Source organism: Protopterus annectens, chromosome 12.part0 (assembly GCF_019279795.1).
Source record: "Protopterus annectens isolate FY-2018-M chromosome 12.part0, PAN1.0, whole genome shotgun sequence".
NCBI lineage: Eukaryota > Metazoa > Chordata > Ceratodontiformes > Protopteridae > Protopterus > Protopterus annectens.
This window is the reverse complement of record NC_056746.1, coordinates 170,587,296-170,609,219: the sequence shown is the minus strand read 5'-3', so window position 1 is coordinate 170,609,219 and position 21,924 is coordinate 170,587,296. Positions and strand designations below refer to the sequence as shown.

At 36.9% G+C, this 21,924-nt stretch overlaps 1 protein-coding gene across 1 annotated transcript in view; it reads left to right on the top strand.

The window, feature by feature from the left end:
* LOC122816145 (ectonucleotide pyrophosphatase/phosphodiesterase family member 7-like) overlaps nucleotides 1-21,924 on the top strand; it is a 331,876-nt gene that overhangs the window by 203,647 nt on the left and 106,305 nt on the right. Inside the window, exon 3 of the mRNA XM_044088901.1 lies at nucleotides 6,991-7,617. Coding sequence (XP_043944836.1) covers nucleotides 6,991-7,617 — 627 coding nt within the window. The remainder of the gene's footprint in view (nucleotides 1-6,990; nucleotides 7,618-21,924) is intronic.

The following is a 21,924-nucleotide window of genomic DNA, read 5'->3' as shown; positions in this document are numbered from 1 at the left end:
ACCCTTTTCTGCAACAGTTTCTTCCTTCTGTTGTAGAGTTTGTTAATGGTAGGGGACCACCAGACTGGCTTCTGTTTTTTGGAGGAAAGTGTCTTGGTTCTGTTTGGGATGGCTCTTTCCATGCACTTGAGAATGTGCTCATACAGTGCATTGGTGCGTGATTCAGCTGTCATGCAGCTATTATCCAACTGCATGGGCGTCGTAACGTTTGCCACCTCCATTTTTAGGATCCCAAAGTTTGCTTTGGAGAAGTTTTTTGCAGTGGTTTCCTTTGTTGTGGGGGGGATGTTGATATTCATGGTGACTAGCTTGTGGTCAGATCTGACCAGGGAGGAATTGATTTCTTGAGTAGAGTAGCAATCGCTCATGTTGGTTATGACCAGATAGAGGATGTTGTTACCCCTAGTGGGGTTAAGAACGAGTTGTTCAAGGGCATTGGAGTTTATGAATTCCAGGAACTGTTGAGCAATTGAGTTAGTACTTGAGTAATTTTCCCAGTTTATGTAGGGGTATTTGAAGTTCCCCAGTATTAGGGTATTGGGTTGCACTTTGGTATTTTCCAGGATGATTAGGAATGTGGAGTGGGAGTCTTGGGACATAGTGGGCAATCTATAGCAGGCAACCACCTGGATTGCTGTCTTACCCAGTATTAGTTGTACCTGGAGTATCTCTGAAGTGTTGTGTTGGGCTACTAGTCTGGAGGTGTGCATATCCTTTATGAATATGGAGACACTGCTATCTTCAGTGTTTCGGTTCAGGTTTTGGGGCCAAAAAGTGTGGTATGAATTATAGCCTGGTAGTGTGGGGTGCTCTCGGAAGCTTTGAACCAGGTTTCAGTTACCGCACAGACATCGATGTTCTCCATTTTAAGGAGTGTTTCATGTGAGTGCATTTTGAGAGTCAAACTTCTAGCATTGAGTAGCATAACCCTCAGATTTCATTTGATTGTAGCAGTTATGGTGGTACTTTTGACATCAGGACATTGCCTAAAAAAGGCACTATAGCTTTGGCAAATGCCTTAGCCAGCATCCAGAATCCCAAGGGTGACAGATGCAGGCCATCTCTGGTGAAGCATTGAGGTCTGTTGATCATGTTATCCCAGGCAGACAGATACTGGATCCTCTTAGAATGACACAAGAAACTTAGCCAATTGTTGAAATCAATAATTTTTGCTTGTACTGTGGTATCATTCTGGGTGATGGCAGGATTCTACTCAGGGCTAGGGTCATACCTGCCTGTAAAACATGGTCCAAGAGCTCCTCCATGTCTCTTTTCATGTAGTCCAGAGAGGTACGTCTCAGGTTGTTCACACCAATATGGACAATGACCAAGTAATATTTGTACCTGCTGTGGACTGACCTGAGTGCGTGCGTAATGTGGCGGATCCTGGTGTCTGATAGGTAGTTAACTGTAATTTTCTCCTTATTCAACCTGGTGAGTGGGACATCAGTGTGCCTTACTACTGAATCACCTATGACTAATGTATTGGGTATACTATGCTGCCTTAGGGGCATTTTTTGGGTGACACACTGTTCATGTGAATTATGTGTTATGTGGTTTGTGCAGTGGTGTGGTGGTTGCTTGCGTGTCTGCCTCAGAGGTCTCTGCTGTTTGGGTAGATTTTTAATGAGAGCCTCCGAGAAGGTGTGTGTGTGTTTTGTGTTACTATATGAGGATTGTGGTGGTGTTTGTTTAGGAAGACTTTGTGTTCCATGTGGTGTTGTACAGGTGCTGGCCTTCTCCTCTTGGCTGGCTATTCCAGTCATGGCATGAGAGACCTTTGTTTCCAATTTGGATATATAGGTGCAGCTGTACAAGTCTGAGTGTTGGGAGGTAGGAAGAGAGGGTTGTCTGTGTGCATGAGGCAATTGCTACATTGCCTCAGGATGCCCAGGTTCACCAGGTTACCAGGAGTGAGCACAGGGAACTGACCTTTAGACATGCCTGGGTGGGTGTTAATTTAATAGTACTGAAGTTTTTAGTGCTGGTAGCAGTAAATATGCTACAGTAAATGCTACGAGAAGCTTTGAACAAGTGCAAGGCTAAAAACACAAGTTGAGTGCAAACAGATGTAGACTGGCAAGATCCAAGGGAAAATTTGAAGATTAGACTTTCTGGCACCAGGAATAGTTTAACCCTAGCTTAGTGGCGCTGCACAATGTGCAAAACCGTGCAAACATGGGTTTTTAAGGCAGAAAGTTGAAAGGGATAGAAACGCTGCCCAAACTGCCAATAAGCTACAATTTACGAGTTTTAAACCACTCCTCTCACAACTGATAGGCTGCCCAGTGCTTATCACTCTTACTGATAGGCAGAAAGGCTTCCCTCAATCACAGAAAGGTCTGGGGCACTCAAAACTATGAATACAGTCCTGAATGCAGCAAAATCTGTAACCGGACTATTCTGGTTAAGAAAAAGGTGGGAAAACAAGCAAACAAGCTAGATTTTTGGAGTATTTTCTTACAGTTAAACGAGAAAGACATTTAGCGAGGGCAAATATAGTAAACAAGAACAGTGCACAGTAGAAAAGGCTCTATGAAGGCAATCAAAGACAAACAAACATTTAAATCACAGTGCAGGCTGGCACACTTGAGTGTGCAGCTAAATTACAATAAATGCAGTTTAAGTTAAGGCAAAAAACGGCAGAACAAAGTGCAGTAAGCAGTTACTAGAAGCAGGTGAAGCAGTGATACAATCAGAGAAGTCTCTTTTTGTCCTCTCTGCTGTTCTTGTAGGCTTTTAGGATGCCAGAAAGGGATCCATGGAGCTTAAAACAAGGGCAAAACCGCGCAAACATGGGTTTTTAAGGCAGAAAGTTAAAAGGGATAGAAATGCTGCCCAAACGGCAATAAGTTACAATTTCTGAGTTTTAAACCACACTTCTCATGGCTGATAGGCTGCCCAGTGCTTACCACTTTCACTGATAGATATGCAAAATTTATTGTAGCACTGAAAAACAGAAAACTAACTAATGAGCACTCTGGCAAAAAAAATGACTGCACTACAAGTCCTTTTGTGTATTTTTCAACTCAGATAGACCAGGCAAACACATCCTGCCACAAGATGAATAAAACCAGTCCTTGTAATGTAAAAACTCAGTAGAGGAGACCCACAAGTGCAGTCATACAACAAACCAGTTAAGCAGATAGTTGTAAATCCCTTGCTGAAGACAATTTCAATACAGTCTTACAGCTGTTACAGTGAGAGAAAAATATTTTTTTACAAAAAATACAGTGAAATGCACACATAAGCAGGAAGCAGTAGCAATCACTCAATATAACTCAAGCAAGTGTGGTTTAGCAATCAAATGTGCTTAAATTTACCTGGATGCTGCTGAATACAAGTAAAATACTTCTGGAGTACAGGATAAGACTCCAAGCTTTGCAGAGCTCTAGAAAAATGAGCAGGAGGCAATATGTAGTAAAGAAGGTTTACTCAAGAGCAATATTGATTTGCTGGGTGGGCACTCTTTATCATGGATCTATGGAAACAATGAGTGGAAAGATCACTTAAATAGCTTACACAACAGGCAATAGCAATGAAAGACTTTGCAAATCAGATTACCACAAGTGGTGAAGGCCAGACACATATTTATAAAAACACCATAGCAAAAGGGTGGGATGGTTGAGAAAAATCTTTCAAGGAACAGGCAGGCTATCTAGAAAGGTATCCAATCAAATAAAGACAATAATGGAGCTCTTTCAAAAACCTTAGCTTAATGTGTTACTGGGGGGGCAGACACAGAATGCAACTTTAAGCAGGTAAATGATAATCAGAATATAAAAGCACTGAAGCATAAACTGGAACAGAGGCAATTATCTCATTACTGAACTTCTAAAGCAATTTAAAGCACAACACTATGCAGAAATTTACCAACAACCTGTTTAGGAAAATGCAGTAATAAATGACTAAGGCTCAAATCTGGCAGCAGTACACAGTCCTGCCACAACTGAAAATTAAACTACAAGACTATGGCCCAGTAGAGTTTAAAATACAAATGGATAGTTTTTCCAAGTAATTCTACTTGTAGAAATAGAAGTGCAGAAGAATGTAAAAACATAAACTTCCCACAACTGCAAATTAAAATGTGAGACTAATGACCCAGAACAAACTGAAAAATGCAAACTGATAACTTTTTTTTACTAAAACATGGTAAAAAAGTAGAAATGTACAAAGAAGTATCACCCCACATGTCACTATAAGTGTAACTTAAATATTTAAGCAGAAATGAAACAATTCTCTTTCTCTTTTGATGAAAAGCTAGTTACTGGCAGTTCCACTCCTCTCCAAGTCTTTCATAAAAGACCCAGGGTGGGGGTAGCTCTGGGCTGGAATTAGCATGATAATTACAGAAGCATCCAATGAAATAAATCCAATATTGGAGCACTTTCAGAAACTTTAGCTTAATATGTTAGTGGAGGTGGGGCAGACAGAGAATGCAACCTTAAGCAAATGAATGATAAGTAGACTATAAAAGCACTGAAGCACAAACTACAGCAGAGACAATTCTCTCACTATTGAACTTCTACTGCAGTTTAAAGCACCAGACTATGCAGAAACGTATCAGTAACACTGTTTATGGGTAAATACAGTAATAAATGGATAAGGCTCATTTTAATAGACAGCTGAAACCTGGGGTGTTTACACATGCATAGTGATATAATCAGTAGAGATTGTGTGTGAATCTGCCATTCCAGCTGCCTTACAATTTAAATATATTTTTACCCAAAATGTTATACCTATTTAATGCTACTGACATGCCAATACAAGCTAACTTCTTCCATAAACTACACTCTTCTCTCTCCAAGTTTGTATGGTATCCTAAATTAGTCAAAGTTGAATATGAAAAACTGATTTTCCCTAATGAAAAAGGAGGTTTAACTCTCCCAGACTTTAAACTATACTATGACATAATAAGAGTCAACAGGGTACTGGCAATATCTGAATATAATCCAAGCAAAAAAATATGGTCTCCTACTTGGAAAACCCTATACTATAAATATATTAAATCATTAAGCATAAATCCCCAGGCTCTCCCTTTCTTGGACAAAAATAGTTTGAAGAACATGAAGTTACATACAACAATTGCGACAAATTTAAGGCACTGCAAAAACGTTTCAACTCATTGAATTTATATAATGCATTTATTATACTGCAACCTCTGCATATGAATCCTAATCTTAAGATTAATGATAACATGTTAAACTTAAAACCATACCCCTTGCTAAGGGAGCTGATGTTGTTAGACATTTATTCATATAGGAATCAATCCCTCAGAGCTGAGAACAACTTTGAACCTACATAAACAATACCTAATTATGGTAAGATAAATCAGAGATATGTGTGCCAGTATACTAAATAATCCTACAATCACAATGAGAGACCTACGTTTAGTCAAAACACTTTGGTCTCTACTAACACTGAGAAAGAACATGACATCCTGCTCATACAAACTCATAATGTCAATAAGGTACCAAGAAGGGATACTTTTCTCAAAATACTGGCGTGACATAGATCCACTAATTTCTAATGACCAAATGACTCACTCTATTCAAATGACAAATATATTCCCTTCAGAAAACTGAGCTACACTCAGTTCATGATACTAAATAATGCGTACCTTACTCCGACACAAATAAACAAATTTAAACCTGCTTCATCCCCCTTATGTCCACATTGTGATGGCCAGAATGCTGACCTACTTCATATATTATGGAGCTGTAAATGCTCATACAAATGATGGTGTTCACTCAATGTCAGATTAAGCAAAATGAAATATGGGAAATCTACATTATCTTGGAAATTTGCCCTATTACATGTTCCCCCTGGGAAGCTAAAGAAACAACAAAAAAGAATATTAATTACGCTATTCACACTTATAAAGCATCATATTACACTGAACTGGAAAGACAGAACTCAGATGTCTTGGAATGTATTCAGACATTCAGCTTATTTTATTACGTAAGTTCTCCTGCATCTCTGTGAAGTACACATATGTAACATGTACTGGTTATTTAATAAAGAGTAGGCCAACAGCTCAACACCAAACAAAGTATTTGTTAAAATTAATGTATATCTAACCACCATTGTCAGTACCTAAAATTGTAGCTAAGACCTTGATAGCTGCCTAGAGCTTGATCTTCAGATTTGTTTTCAAAAGGAGATGGACGCACCAGATTGTCTTATGTCTTTATTAAATATAATACATGTGATAATGTTTTCTTCTGATGTCTTGTTTAGGTATATTATAAGTAGCTCAGTATCAGATTATGGATAGTGAAAAACAATTTTTAACTCTTATTACTGAACTGGAAACTCATTGGTGTCTCCTCCACGCAGGATCATATCATGATGATTATACCAGGGTTGGGGGTTGGGATATTGATTAAAGTGTTTACCTCACAGACAAGAGGTACAGAGCATGATTCTCACCAAGGGGAATTGGTTAGGCTTAAAATGATCCACAAGGGCAGTTAGCCTAGTACATACCTGTAAACCTATTTGTCTTTTGAAGCCTGTTACCTCACACTACTGAGTTAAGTTACAAAATATTAATTATGTAGTAATCTCTAGGCTCTGAATGTCCTCCTGATTTTGAATATATTTTCTCAGCAAATATGACACCTGATACCAGCAGAAGAAGAAGCCCCAGATATGTTCTATTCACCCACCTCAAACTCAGTGTGACTGCTTCTACCCTGTCTTGATCTCTTGTAATGCTCAAGTTAAGACTATGAACTGTTTTCCATAGTTGTACTAGATATTGCATTTGTATCAGTGTTACAGTCTGTTTATTATTAAAGACTGCATGAGTTTACTCCCAATACTATAATCATTAGTATAACTTTTACTGGTTCCTGATGAATCTGCTTCTGAAAACAAATACTGTATGCCTATTGGACTCTCAGCTACCAAATAATACATAATAATGATAATGCATAATTGAAACATAAAACTTAAAAAATATTTAAATGTGCATCTATTTCACAGGGAAAAAGAGTTGGATCATTTCATTATCCAGGTGGAGGAGCCAATTACAGTGGGCAATCAATCTACAGAACCCTAGTGGAGTCATTTGATCATCCTGATTCCAATGAAACCGAGTGGCGAGAAAATATCGACATTGTCATGAACTGGTTTACTAAAGAGAATTTTGACTTTGTTACTTTGTACTATGGGGAACCAGACCAAGTTGGCCACTCAAAAGGGCCAGAGACACAAGAGAGGCGTGATATGATTGTGCAGATTGACAGGACCATCGGTTACCTCTTAGAAGCCATTGAAAGACATGGTTTGAAAGATGATCTAAATGTGATCATAACATCTGACCATGGGATGACCACTGTCAAAAAGGACCCTGCAGTGAAAGAAATCTTGCTTTCAAAATACATAAAGTTCCGAGACTTGGTCAAGTTTGACATTGTAGACTATGGGGGTTTCGGAATGATACTGCCCAAGGAAGGAAAAGAGGAACAGTTATATCAGGCACTAAAGAACGCACATCCTTACTTATCGGTATACAGAAAAGATGACATGCCAAAGAGATTTCATGTTGCAAATAATCCTCGTATTCTGCCAATCCTGCTCTTTGCTGGCCTTGGTTACAACCTCAATGGGGTAAGTAGAGTTATTTTAACACATTATTGAGCATAAAAAGTAAAAAAAATCAAGTTATAAAATCAATAGATTTACTTTGATTTGATGAACAATGCTCAGAACACACTCTAGAAAAAGACAATGCTCTATTTTTATCATTTTAAAGTTCTAATGGCAGGTAATGTTTGTGAGCATAACATTACAAAAATTGATATGTTGCAAGGGTAAAAGCATTGTTTGTATGGACGTTGACACAACTAAGACCTTTCTCAGCAAAGTCACACAAGCTGTCATCCACACGTATGCATGTACGCACGTGTGTGCACAGACACACACACACACACACACACACACACACACACACACACACACACACACACACACACACACACACACACTTAAGATGAAAAGAAAACCTGTTTGCCTATTAATTAGCATCATACTGAGCATTTTCCTTATTTAATTTACATCTTAATTGACATTGATTTTTTTTTTCAATATTAGCCTAGCCTGTGTTATTTTAAGCTGTTATCTAGAGAAGCTACAGTTCCTGAGTGAGGAAATGGCTGGGATTCATAGACAAGCAATGTGTGCCTACACACTGCTAATTTTCATGGAAGTACCAGCAGTTTGTGCAAAAGACTAATAATAATAATAACAAGCCTAATTAAAGAAAAAGTGTAGAGCTAATGGGAGAAACAATGGGCTGCTCAATGGTTGCAACAATGTTACAGCTGGATGCATAAGTGACTTAATGAATGACACAAGGAAGGCAGGCTAGTGCAGCCAAGTGTTTGCATATACGAGTACTGCAATGCACTGTGCAATGCCACTTGGATGCACTGTGTTTTCATTTGGTGCAAGAAGAGTAGCACAATGGCATCAGACAGACCACTGTGGATCTGAACACCTAAGTGCCAACCCTGTTCTTCATATAAACAGGGAGGAAATGGGATATATAGAAAAGCAAAGAGGCATAGGTAGAGGGAAAACATACAAAGGTACCATAAGGTATAGAGGGAAAACATACAAAGGTACCATAAGGTATGGAAGGGAGTGGGAGAAGTATATATATATATATATATATATATATGTATATATATGGATCTACTGTCTTTTATCTAATTTACATTTCAATGAAACGTAAATCCACAAATGCATTTACACGAAAGTGCATTTCAACGAAAACGCACTTTCATGTAAATCCATGAAAAAAAAAACAAAACCACTTAAGACACTTTTATGCATGGGAGAAGCCCCTCTGTACCCCCAATGTGGGGGGCTGTGCCCCCCACACACCCCCTACTTTAATATTCTCACTCTAAGATCGCACTACAGTGGGGAAAAGGGAATGTTCCCTCATCCCCACTGTACTACGATCTCAACAACAGCCCGCTTAGTTGTACATCAACACTAACCGCATGTTTTTCTTTATTTAGCTAATTTATTTTTTGTTTTACCCACTCATTTACGTGAAAGTGCATTTTCGATAAATTCCCCTCATGAATTTCAATTTTTGGTGAAACAGAAATTTGCCAAAATCAAGTAGATCCATATATATATATATATATATATATATATATATATATATATGTATATATATATTTTTTTTTTTAGGGAAAGAGACCCTTTTGCATAAATGGAAAATAACGGCAGTGGTAAAGGTGGTGAGGAAAGGCTATGGATGGCATAGAGGTAGCAGCTGCAGACAAACATAGAATGCAGACTTGGACAAAAAGGTGTTATAGACATATAAAAGGTTAGGATGACAATGGTTGGGCACAAATATACAGAGGGTGGACAAGTGAGAAAAGAGATAATGGAGAGGGATGGACAATGAACAAAAATGGGGAATGGCACATAAGGGAGAGAAACACCAGAAAGGAGAAAAGGTAGGTTCCTGACATGACTGGATGCCAGACCAGCCCAAAAGGCAACAAACTCAGGCATAATTCACCTAGGTGGCCAACATTATGGAGTGGTTTCTCTCCCTGTGGCTAAGTATTTCAGGCCTGTCATTCACACAACTCAACAAGCCATGTCAGAAGGTGCTCAACATTACTGAGGTAGACATCCACTTGTCACCAGACTTCAACAGCCACAAGTCTCCACAACTGGTGCTGTAAGACCTGGCCAGACTCCACTTGACCATTTCAAGAAGGGCTGCTTTCAAACTTGTAGGCCACATCTAGCAGGGGAATCATTGTTCTGTTGCTGGGAGTTTGCATTGGTGGCCTTGGTGACCCAGCTTCAGAGCTTCCACTGGCTCAAACCAAGGTGAGAGTGGCCTCATCTCTTTCTTTCCACAACTGGACCTGCAGAAGGAAGACATAATGGAAAAAATGAAGAAGCAGATCAGGGCAGTACCACTTGAGGTCACTGTAGGGATGGCAGCACTGCTCAACAGAATGGTTGGTGCCAGAGGCATCCCTCACTGTCATAGCATGCTCACGTCAAGCATCCATCTTCCACAAGGGTCCTTCGTATTGTCCAAACAGGTACTTCTTAAACTCCCTGTGCAGAAAGAACATTAAGCTCATGATCTCCCTATTACACAAGGCTGAAGCTCTACATTATACAGCACCTGAAATAGACATGACCAGTTGCTCAGGTATGTTTTAGGAAAAAATTATAGCCGTGTGTGCACACACATTTATACATCACTTGTCACACAATGTAATTCTGCACTGTGGCACTCCTGTAGCTCTCTAGAGCTGTGCATTAGTGCTATGAATGGTTATAGCAGTGCACTGCCACACTACATGCACACACACACATAGTGTATGAACGGGCACACTGGTCACATACTTCACTGTTGCAGTGATATGCACAACTACCAGTCTAAATAGCCTTGAGACAATAACCGCCATGTTAGCACAATACCGTCAGTGTCAGTTTCTGTAGCAACATGCATTACCATAAAACTGTGGCATAGAGGAATTTCAGTAATAATTCATTGAAAATGCAACTTTAACTAGTTAAGGAAGGGTTTATGTAGTTATAGAAGGAGTCCTGTCTGGTAAAGTACCTCAACAAGAACAATAAGCCCTGTGATGGATGACAGTCACACTGAGGGAGACATTGTTGTCTGTATATTACTGGGAACCCAGGGTTTTTGTATGGGAGGGCAATCATGTACAGTGGAAACTATGTGAAAGACATGTCACAGGTGTTTGGAGTTCCATTGTCTCATGCTGAGGCATGACTGCAGTATGTAACTGAGGGGAATATCTATGCATAACGCTAAGTGCAACTGATAAACAAGTACGAAAAAGAGTGGAACGACTGTATTAATGGGTATGTGCAACTGATAAACAGGTACGAAAAGGAGTGGAACAACTGTATTAATGGGTATGTGCAACTGATAAACAAGTACGAAAAGGAGTGGAACAACTGTATTAATGGGTATGTGCAACTGATAAACAAGTACGAAAAGGAGTGGAACGACTGTATTAATGGGTATGTGCAACTGATAAACAGGTACAAAAAGGAGTGGAACGACTGTATTAATGGGTATGTGCAACTGATAAAAAGGTATGAAAAGGAGTGGAACGACTGTATTAATGGGTATGTGCAACTGATAAACAAGTACGAAAAGGAGTGGAACAACTGTATTAACAGGTATGTGCAACTGATAAACAAGTACGAAAAGGAGTGGAACGACTGTATTAATGGGTATGTGCAACTGATAAACAGGTACAAAAAGGAGTGGAACGACTGTATTAATGGGTATGTGCAAATGATAAAAAGGTATGAAAAGGAGTGGAACGACTGTATTAATGGGTATGTGCAACTGATAAACAAGTACGAAAAGGAGTGGAACGACTGTATTAATGGGTATGTGCAACTGATAAACAGGTACAAAAAGGAGTGGAACGACTGTATTAATGGGTATGTGCAACTGATAAACAGGTACAAAAAGGAGTGGAACGACTGTATTAATGGGTATGTGCAACTGATAAACAGGTATGAAAAGGAGTGGAACGACTGTATTAATGGGTATAGTGCAGAACTGGGAGAGGCTGTGTATACCACTAACCTTGGCAGGTAAACAAGTGCAAAAAGGGAGATTGTATCCAGAATTACAGGTATTCCAGAATATACCATACACACCCACGAAGTGACATGTTTTGCCTAAAATGTAAATATACCAACATGGAAAATATGGTCATACAAGGGAAGCATCACCTGACAAAGTTCACCACCTCAAAGAATGAAGAGCTACCACAGCCCCTCTAGTTGCATGACATGTACCTTCTTGGCAAAATTGTTGCAGACAAGCTTTATCAAGGTGAGATTTGTCATGTATTAGTGCAGGATGTGAATGCTCTTGCAAGAGTTACTCATATGATAATGGATGCAAAAGAAAAGGCATGGATATTCTGTCAGACAAAGTCAAAACAGGGAGTGGACTACCAGCACTAAAGAGGCTCACTGAGGCTGAAATTTTGCTGATGCTTGCCAACCAGGGGTAGCAGTCCTTCATTCTGGAGGTTAGCTTGGATGTAGAATTTGGGCTGGATCCAACCAACTAACCCTGTTTCATCTGGGTACACACTAATTTAGAAAAGTTCATTACAATAAAGTATAGCACATAACACTAGATTTGAAAGGGAGTATTGGTCATGACCCATCTGCATATCTATCTTTTCAGGCTTCTCTGGTCCGCAGTTCTGTAACTGCAACAACCTGGATAACAAGGTATGTATGTCAAGAAGTACCATAGCTGAATTTTAGTGTGTAGTAATATGCATGCCAAAAGTGGTTGTAGGGGGCCACACGTATGTAGGCAGAGAAGGTTGTCATGTGTGCTCCTTCTATCATAGGTTCCACTGGTGGAGGGCCCAGGACAACATATAAGTGATGTCATCAGAGCACCTGTGGCTGATAATGATGGCAACATGCAAATGGCATGGTCTGATGACATAGGAGCCACATCTACAACACTCTAGACATCATGTCACCCACATCCACCAATACATACACCCCTGTAGAGGAACAGGCTGAGCTCACAACCTCACCAGGGCATGAAAGATATCTTGTACATGACAGTCTATTATGAGCTGCACCTGTGTGCCCAGAACACACAATATGTGAAATGCACATCATTGCTTATGTGGATATGCCCACCATCCTAGATATATATGGGGAACTTAGGCACAATAATGCAAATGATGTTGACTGTACCCTTTTCACCTCCTCTGTTGGCATGCTAATATCTGCCTTTACAGCATGGCCAGTTCACACAGTGTTCTACATAGCCTGAATGTGATAAATCTTGCATCATTTTATTCAGTCTTGTCAGTATTATACCCATAGATGAGGACCACTTGCTGCCTCTTTGCTGATGCTACAGGTATATTGCACCTACCTCTTCCTCAGCTGTGATACTCCTGCTGCATGTCCTTACCTGATTCAGTGCCCCGCTCTTCCACTGCTGCTACTACTAGTGTGGAATGTCCTGTCAAGATGATTGTCTTTTGCTCTAACTGATTGCACAGTGCTATGCTGTGCAAGACTGCACACCCAACAAAAGTCCTGCTGCAGATTTCTGTACTGTACTGCAGTGACCTGATGTATACAGGCCAGAGGGCAACAGAAGTGACCCTTGAAGTGGCTGAACATCTGTCTTGATATGCATTTTGGCATGTGCTACATTATAGATCATTTCCTGCATGGTCTGGAGCTTGTGGATGGGTGTCAATCAATCAGGGCTAGAGGGTATATCCAGCATCACCTGCAACACACAACAAAAAGCATGCAGGATATGACCTGCTCCCTGACTGCATGCTACCTGAGTGTACAGACCTCTCTGTCTAGTCAAAAAATAGTCAAAAAGTGAGTGATTTAATAAATATGGTTAGGATTTTTATTTAAATTGCTGAATGTCACCAGATAAACATCTAAATAAAAATAAAGCTTAAGTACTGCTCTTAAAACATCACGTGAACTCTGATGAACTTTTCACAATAATGACATACTGCTAATATGTAACAATAATTCTGAATAATGCTAAAAACTACAACAAAGACAACTGAGTAACAAAACAATTAATGTTGTAAAAGTTTATTTAAAAATGTAAAATTAAGGGCTTTATTAAGTGCAGGAAATTTTTAAATCATTTTAATAACATTTCTAAGCAGGACATTGAATTGTATTGTGAATTGCTGGAGCTTTTGTTCAATAATAACTATTTTTAACAACCAGGTTTATAAACAAGCCAAAGGGGTGACCATGGGTTCAGCAATTGCCCTAGTCTTTGCTAAATTAGTCTTAGGCTGGTGGGACTATAAGATTTCTTTTACCCACGGCCACCACTTATAAAGTGGTTTACTGTAACAGGTTTGTTGACGATTTGTTTCTAATCATAGAAGGGGTGAAAATAATGTAATTTCTTTGAGCAATCAAATGAATGATAAATCTGAATTTTTGAATTCTACCATGAGAGATCATAGTTTACAAATACCATTCCTACATGTATATTTAATATGGAATGATTTACAAGGGAGGTTTGAGAGCAGGAGTCTTAGAAAAAATACTTTTAGTAATAATTATTTGAGCTATCAGAGTAATCATCCAAAATTTATTAAAAATAACATTCTTAGAAGCCAGTTAATTAGGGCCTCTAGGATGACATCTTATTTATTTATATTTATTTATTTCACATTTGTTAACTGGGTTAGTCTAACTGAGTTTGCAAACAAACCAATTTTCAGTGGAGAGCCGAGGGGAAAAGCCCCAGCAAACATAAATAAAGATAAAGTGACAATATACAAATATTAATTAATTAACAATCACAATACAAAATAATGTTGATGTTATGTTTGAACAAGAAGCAGAGTTTGTAGTAAATTTAAGTGGAGGGAATATAAACCTGATATGCTTTTAAAGATAACAGATGAAGTTAGAAAGAATCGGAAAGATTTTCCTCCCCCCATTTTGAAAAAGATCTTCAGAAATCTGTTGATAAAAGTCATTTTGATAAAAATGGAGCAGTTTCTAGTATAAGTATGACAGTAGATAGTTATGGCATATTTTGCATTACTAAGAATAATTGGAAGATTTTGGAAGGGAATGTAGATGTGATAAGAAGTGTGGGTACTCATCCAAAATTTGTTTTTAAGAACTCTTATAATTTAAAAAGAATATTACAGCATAACACCACAAAAATTAATAGTATAGGACAATTGTCTTTCAAACCTAAGGGAATGTACAAATGTGGAAGCTGCTCTGTTTGTAGATTTATTTTGGAGAGGCCACATTTGGATTTGGAACATCTTAAATATATTATTCCCATTTCAAGTGCGTTTAATTGTAAGTCAAAGGGGGGGGTGTCTACATTAGCAAGTGTACAGGATTTAGTGCGTGCTCTGAAGGTATGAGCACCATGTCCTTGGACCATAAAATTAAGGAACATCTGTATGCCTTTAAAAATAAGAATGACAAAAATGCATTCTACAAACACTCCTTGGAATGTTCAAAATTTTGAAAGTTTATGTTCACTGTAGTAGAACAGGTTTCCATGGATAGGAGAGGTGGGGATTTTAAAAGTAAGGTAGAACAAAAAGAAACACTTTGGCAATTGAAGTTAGGTGCAGACAGTTTCCCTGGAATAAATGGCACAATAAATATTAAATGTTTTTTAAAAGACAGGAGATTAAGGATTTCCTGTTTATAGGTGTAGTTAGCAAGTTTTTATATTTATATTTGTTAATGTTAATTAACCTTTAATCATATGGTAATTTATTGTGCATGTTAGTTGGTTCAGAGTTTGTATATAACAAAGTTTGTGCTGATGTATTTTATTGTAATGAAGTCTGTTTTGGATGAAAAGTGGAAATTATAGTCTTTGTATGCTTAAGCCCTTGGTCTGTCTTCCTTTAAGTGTTCAGTAGACTTCTGTGGAAAACAATTAATATTGTAAATGTTTATTTAAAAAATGTAAACTTAAGGGATATTAAGCACAGAAAATGTACATGCATTCAACCTAATCTGTCACGGGTACTGTTTTGCTTTCATTGCTAATTTATAACACCTGTCCTCATCTGTCGGGAGATTTTCCTCCCTCTTCTTTTCTCACTTATGTATAAAACTCTTATATTTGCTGTTCAGCAGATTTTAAGAACCAAACACAAATGCAGCAAAACCTGTCTGAAGCATGTGAAATACGCTAAGAACCAGAAAACGTTTCGGAATTGTGCAGCTCAAGGATTCAGAAAAATATGAAATAGAAAAAAATGTATTTATTATACACAAGTTAAAATTTGAGTGTTTTCATCTGATATACAGAATTTAGCAAAAATAACTCATATTGCTTACTATATTTAAGTATTTACACTCAAAGTCCCATGGGAACTAACATCCAGTCAAAAATCTTCAGTGTTTCAAAATTCTTCAGTATTTAAAAACACAAACAATTCATCAACATTAAAAAAAATTGTAGTTATACAGACTTACAGTAAACAGATACTAGGACTGCATTATATACAACAAGAACATAATTTTAGAACTGATGCCAATGATGTGTCTTCATTTAACCCAGGAATTCTGGTGGCATTTAGTTCTAATTGCCAAATTAATTTTTCATTTTCCAATTGATCTTTCCATAAATGGAATAGTGAATTTGTGGAAACTTTGGCCATTACAAAAAATAAAAACTTTTTTAAAATTATTACATGTAGATGCATGCTTATTCCTGTTCTTATTCTTGATATCAAAACCATGCTTGTAAATCCTTTCTCTTAACAAGGGTTTCAATTTTTTTCTACATAAAAAACTATCACAGGACATGCACTTAGCTAAGTAAGCTACTGCTTTAGTTCTACAATTATTTTACCCAAGATAAGTCAAAACTCTGTCAAATGAAACAGGTGTAGTGGTTACCACATCTAAAACATATCTGCACGGTCTATGTGTGCCACATTTTGCCTATATTACCTGATGTAAATCTCAACTGGGATCTGGTGTTCTCAAAATATTCTTTCAGACATTTGCCTCTTCTAAAAGTACAAGAGAATGTATTGCCTGGTTTCTTAAAAAAAATCTACTGATAAATTCCAGTAAAAAGTACACAACCTCGACCACAGGACACACCAGAATGGATAATTTATTATTCATCCTGGTGTGTCCTTTGGTCAAGGTTGTGTACTTTTTATTGGTTTTTAGTCTTGGTTTTGCAGCTGTTTTCTTTGGATTGAATTTATTCTATTGCTAAGTTACAATTATTTCTAACTATCATATAAACATAATATGCATCATAGTTGAATGAGTAATAAACGTTAAACTTTTTGCTTCTTTCTTGTTATCACTACAAAACATACCATGCACGCTACTTCTAAAATGTGCTTATAGTGTTTCTGCCTTCTCTAACTTCATGAGCAGTCTTGTCTAAAAAAACAGATAATCCCTATTGTAGAACATGACTTTTTAAAACCTTCAGTTCCTTAATGAATAATTCATCCACCAAGATGATGCACAATAACCTGATCATTTGCCCTTTAATTAGCCCATGTTTTTGATGCAATGGATGACAACTACCCCAATGCAAATATGCATTGGAAACAGTGTGTTTACAAAATATAGGTGACTGGTAAATGTATGTAACTGTGTCCTTCCATAACTCCATGAATAAAATAATGAATCTCTTTACATGATGTCACACAAGTGAGTTTAAGAAAATGAGTAGTCTTACTGATGTCATTAAAATATGTATCTAATTCATTATCTGTACCTTCACACTACATAACAATATCATCATGGTATCTTAAGCACAGAAGAACTTTGTTATACAACAAATGGGAAAACATATTTCTCTTCTCCCATTGCATTAACAGTACATTTGTGTAAACGGGAGCAGATGATGCTACCACTGTCACACCATAATGTTATTTAAAGTACTGACCTTAGAAATGTATAAAATTGTTATTTAAAATTAAATCCATAAATGTCTCCACCAAGATGATATCTCTGTTGGATCCTTTAATGCATCAAGAATCCTAAATTGTGGGGTGTAACAGTATACGCACTTTGTAAATCTGCAGTAACTAGCAGATAGGCATCTGCAAAAGGGTCTTCAGCCATAATTTTGAGAAAATGTCATGTATCTTTGAGTACATGAGTGTGTAAATCTACAAAATGCTTAACTGCTTGATTGACAAAGACTGCTAAAGGTTCAGTAATAGATCACTTTGCTGAAACAATTGGTCTAAATGGAGGATCAGCAAGTTGGAATGAATTTTGGGATTACCAAAAACTGTTGGTACGATCAGTTCATCAACATTTAAAAATTCAAATAACTGCGCAGAAATGACTTGTTGCCACAATAACTCTTGCCCTGCCTTGATGTGTGCATAACCTATATGACTCATCGACTGACACTAATATAACATCTGTTGTCATTAAGCAATGAAAGCAGTTTAGAAGAATATGAGACATTTTCATTTAACCATTCCACCCCCTTTGCCTGGTCTCATAAATCTATAATTTCTGTCTTTAAATACATTTTTCAGCACTATCTCTTGAATAGACAAATAAAATACTTTCTTCTCTTGTCAGTCTTATTATACTCACTAATGTAATGCTCACACACTGCTTCAAACATCTGAACAGTTGGATGGGGGGATTAAAGGAACTGGATCTCTTAAAAAATTGATATTGGAGTAACAGACTCATTTTTATTTGCAAAAAAGCCTACAAATTGATCTTGCATGTGAATAACTTTAAATCTATAAGCCTAGAGGTTAGATTTAATTTAGTGGCTGGAACAAATGTATAAACTTTTTAAAATAATGCAAAATGTGTTTGTTCAACCTGAAAAACTAAAATTACATAGTGTGGTTTTGGTCAGTAGTCATATTAAGCTTATACTGAGAGTCGATAATATGTTGTGCTGTTACCGAAACTACACTCTCTTCCAGTAGTTGACCTGATGTAGTGATAGTTGTTGAAAATGTGTGGACCGACATCCATTCACTTGTTGATTTTTGCTGGCTATTCATTTGGATTTCTTCAGTGGAAGCTGTTCTAAAAAGTCATCAGAACCAAAGTGGTCAAACCCATTAATGTGTTACTGTCCTTGCTTTTATTGCGACTTCTCTTTACAAGTTGCTGTAACACTGCGCTTGTTAGCACAAACAAATATAAGGTATGCTCATTGTTATTGTAATCCAATTTATCTCTAGCCAAGTTCTTGGATTTACAAACATGTATATCTTTACATACAGAATCACCTTGCAAAAAAATGTTACCGTACTTGACTTTGAATATAACAGAAAGATGTGAGAATAAATGTATTCTTTTCTTTAGGGCATTTTCTCCACCTGGTTTAAATGGAGTCTATTCTCTGAAACCTGAACTTACGTATCTACACACTTGTATTAAGTGATTTTATATATATATATATATATATATATATATATATATATATATATATATATATATATATACACACACACACACACACACACACACACACACACACACACACACACATACATTCATTTAATATATTTTTAGGTAGTATTTAAGATTTTATATATATGTTTTATGTTTGTAAATTTATTGTTGCAATATAACCTAATAATTTATTATGTACATGTTGCTTTAATTACCTATTGAAGTGTTAGTTGAAGTGTTAGTAAGGGCTATATAAACCTTTTACATTTAGAGTCTGGTTGATGCCTGAGGAAGCAGACTTTTTCTGTGAAAGTACTTTGTATGTTGTTTGCACTAGTGTAATAAATTCAGTTTAGTGAACCTTGAATATCATTTTGTGGATTTAGCACAGCTTCTGTGTTTTGTTGTACCATACTTGACGTTGACACTGCTGAACAGTAAATCTTTGGCAACAGCCTCAGTCACATTATTTATCGCCTGCAAAAGTTCTGCCATTTTTTCCAAATTATGTCTAATAATTAGAGTCATTATTTCAATTCCTGTTCTATCAAATAAATCAATTACATCTTGGTATAATTTCAATGAAAAGTCAATGTCATTAGGAAATGTTCATATTCGGAGACCCTTGGGTACTCTTTTATTGGAAATGCATTCCCAAAAAAGCATTGTCTAGCACCAATGATTTATATTTAGTTAATTTAACTTCAAAGAATGATAACTGTTTTGATAATGTTACACTTTAATGGAGTGAGTTTATTTATTGAAAAGTAGGTATAAGATTAAGCCATTGATCTAAGACTGGTCTAGTATTATTATTATTAATCCTGGCATGTTCTACATCTGTTCAATAGTTAGACCTTCCTTGTTTGCTAGACTTGTGATTTGGTGAATTAATAGCATTAATCACTTCGGCTGGCATTCTTCCCATAGCAGAATGGTCACAAATTGAATTATCTGATTCAGGAACAATGCAATTGCTAATTTGTTGTTATAATAAAATCAAACCCCCAGGCAAGGGTGTGATGTTGGAGTTGAACAAATCCTGAAAGGACCTGGGTTGCTCCATGATGAAGAGACAAAGAACCAAACACAAACGCAACAAAACCCATCCGAAGCGTGGTAGTTGCTCAAGAATTCAGAAAAAGACAAAAAAGAAAACATGTTTATTATACATAGTTAAAAGTTGGGCACTTTTACTTCATTCTGTTTTATTCCTCTTTTCCCTATTTTCAACTCTTACCGATTTTCTGCACTCAAAATGTTCCTCCTTTTCCCTCTTGTCTTGTTCTGTTTTGCTGTCTGTTCTTTCTCTAATTTTTCTCACTCTAGTTTCACTTGATTCTCTTTCCCAAATTCTCTTATTCTTAACTCCTCGAGACCTAGACTTTTATCTCCTTACCTACTCCCAGTTACAATCTATTTGGCTATTAACTTACAACTCCTCCCTACTACCCCTATTTATGCTCTGTACTGCATTGCAGCTCCTATTGTTTTGAGGTCTGGTACTGTTGGTAGTTTTCTAGCTAAAAAGAGAAATAACAGCTCTTAAGGGGAACTCTGTACCTAACTGTCCTGCTGCAATGCAACTGTATACAAATGCAACTAGTTTTTATAATGAACCTGCCATGAATCTGCTTAGGATATATAATTGTGGCTAATCATCAATCCAATTTATTGCAAATCTTTACTATTAACTCTTATGTTGCTACTCTTTGCTCATTAAGCTTATTTTGTATTATGTTATCTTGTTAGGAAAATTATTTAAATCTTTCTGTTTTGCGTATTTTGTCTTTTTTCATATTGATATATATGAAGCTTTTCTCCCCAGGCCTCTGTTGAAAAGGGTTCAGTTTGCTGACCTACTCGTACTATTCCTGTAAACAAATGTTAATAGATAAATAAATATATAATGAAATATATCCAGCTTAATTCTATTCAGAGCATAACATATGTATTTCTCAACATTCATACAAATGATGGAATGTTGAAGTAAAGTATTCAAATTAGTTTTTACTTTAATAGCATACTGGTGCTTATAAATTCTGTTACTTGATTTGCATATAGTTTTTCCTATATAAAAGGCTGTATATACTAAACACTCTGCAATGCGTATTATATTCTTACTGTTATATCTGTAATAAGCACCAGCAGCATAAATTAAATCAGAAGGCAAATGATAAAAATATGGGCTATGACTTAACAAATCTGCATTAACTACTTATGACCTTGTACTTATATCACTTGTATATGCCCTTGCTGTAACCCTGACTAATACTCTACTATTAGCTTGTAACCTCACTTCTCACTCTTCCTTTACATTACTACTCTGCCAACAAATGTTATGTAAATGTTATCTTCCACAATTTTTTAATCCTGATGGTTTACTGTACAATGTTATGTTAATTCCTTCCTAATGTATGTGGCATTGCCTCTTATTGCTTTGTTTTTTCTATATCATTATTAAGTATGTGGAGCTTTTCTCCCCGGGCCTCTACTGAAAATGGAAATATCTCCAGCTAGACTAGCCCGGTCAACAAATGCAAAATAAATAAAAATAAATAAATAAAATGACATATGATAACTGCTGTCACAAGTTTGAAAAACTTAAAGGGACAGTCCCAGAGATTTTTTGTTTTGATTCTGCTCTTTTGCTTACATTTTCAGCCTGTCTTTCTGAGCATGTCCCAGCTTTGACTGCAGGGGTCGGGGGAGGGGTGCTTACAGGAAGTTTCAATGTTCTTTGTCAAATTCCATCTCAAATTGCAGTTGTACTCACAACATCTCTCACTGAGCCTTTCATTAGTTTCACTTGTGCTTTTTATCATCAGAGAAAAGTAGCCTTTCAGGAATTTTATGACCTCACTTGTATATGAGAAATGTAAACCTGAAACATTAGTAAACAAAGTTTTCTGTTCATTTAATTTCCTATTTTAC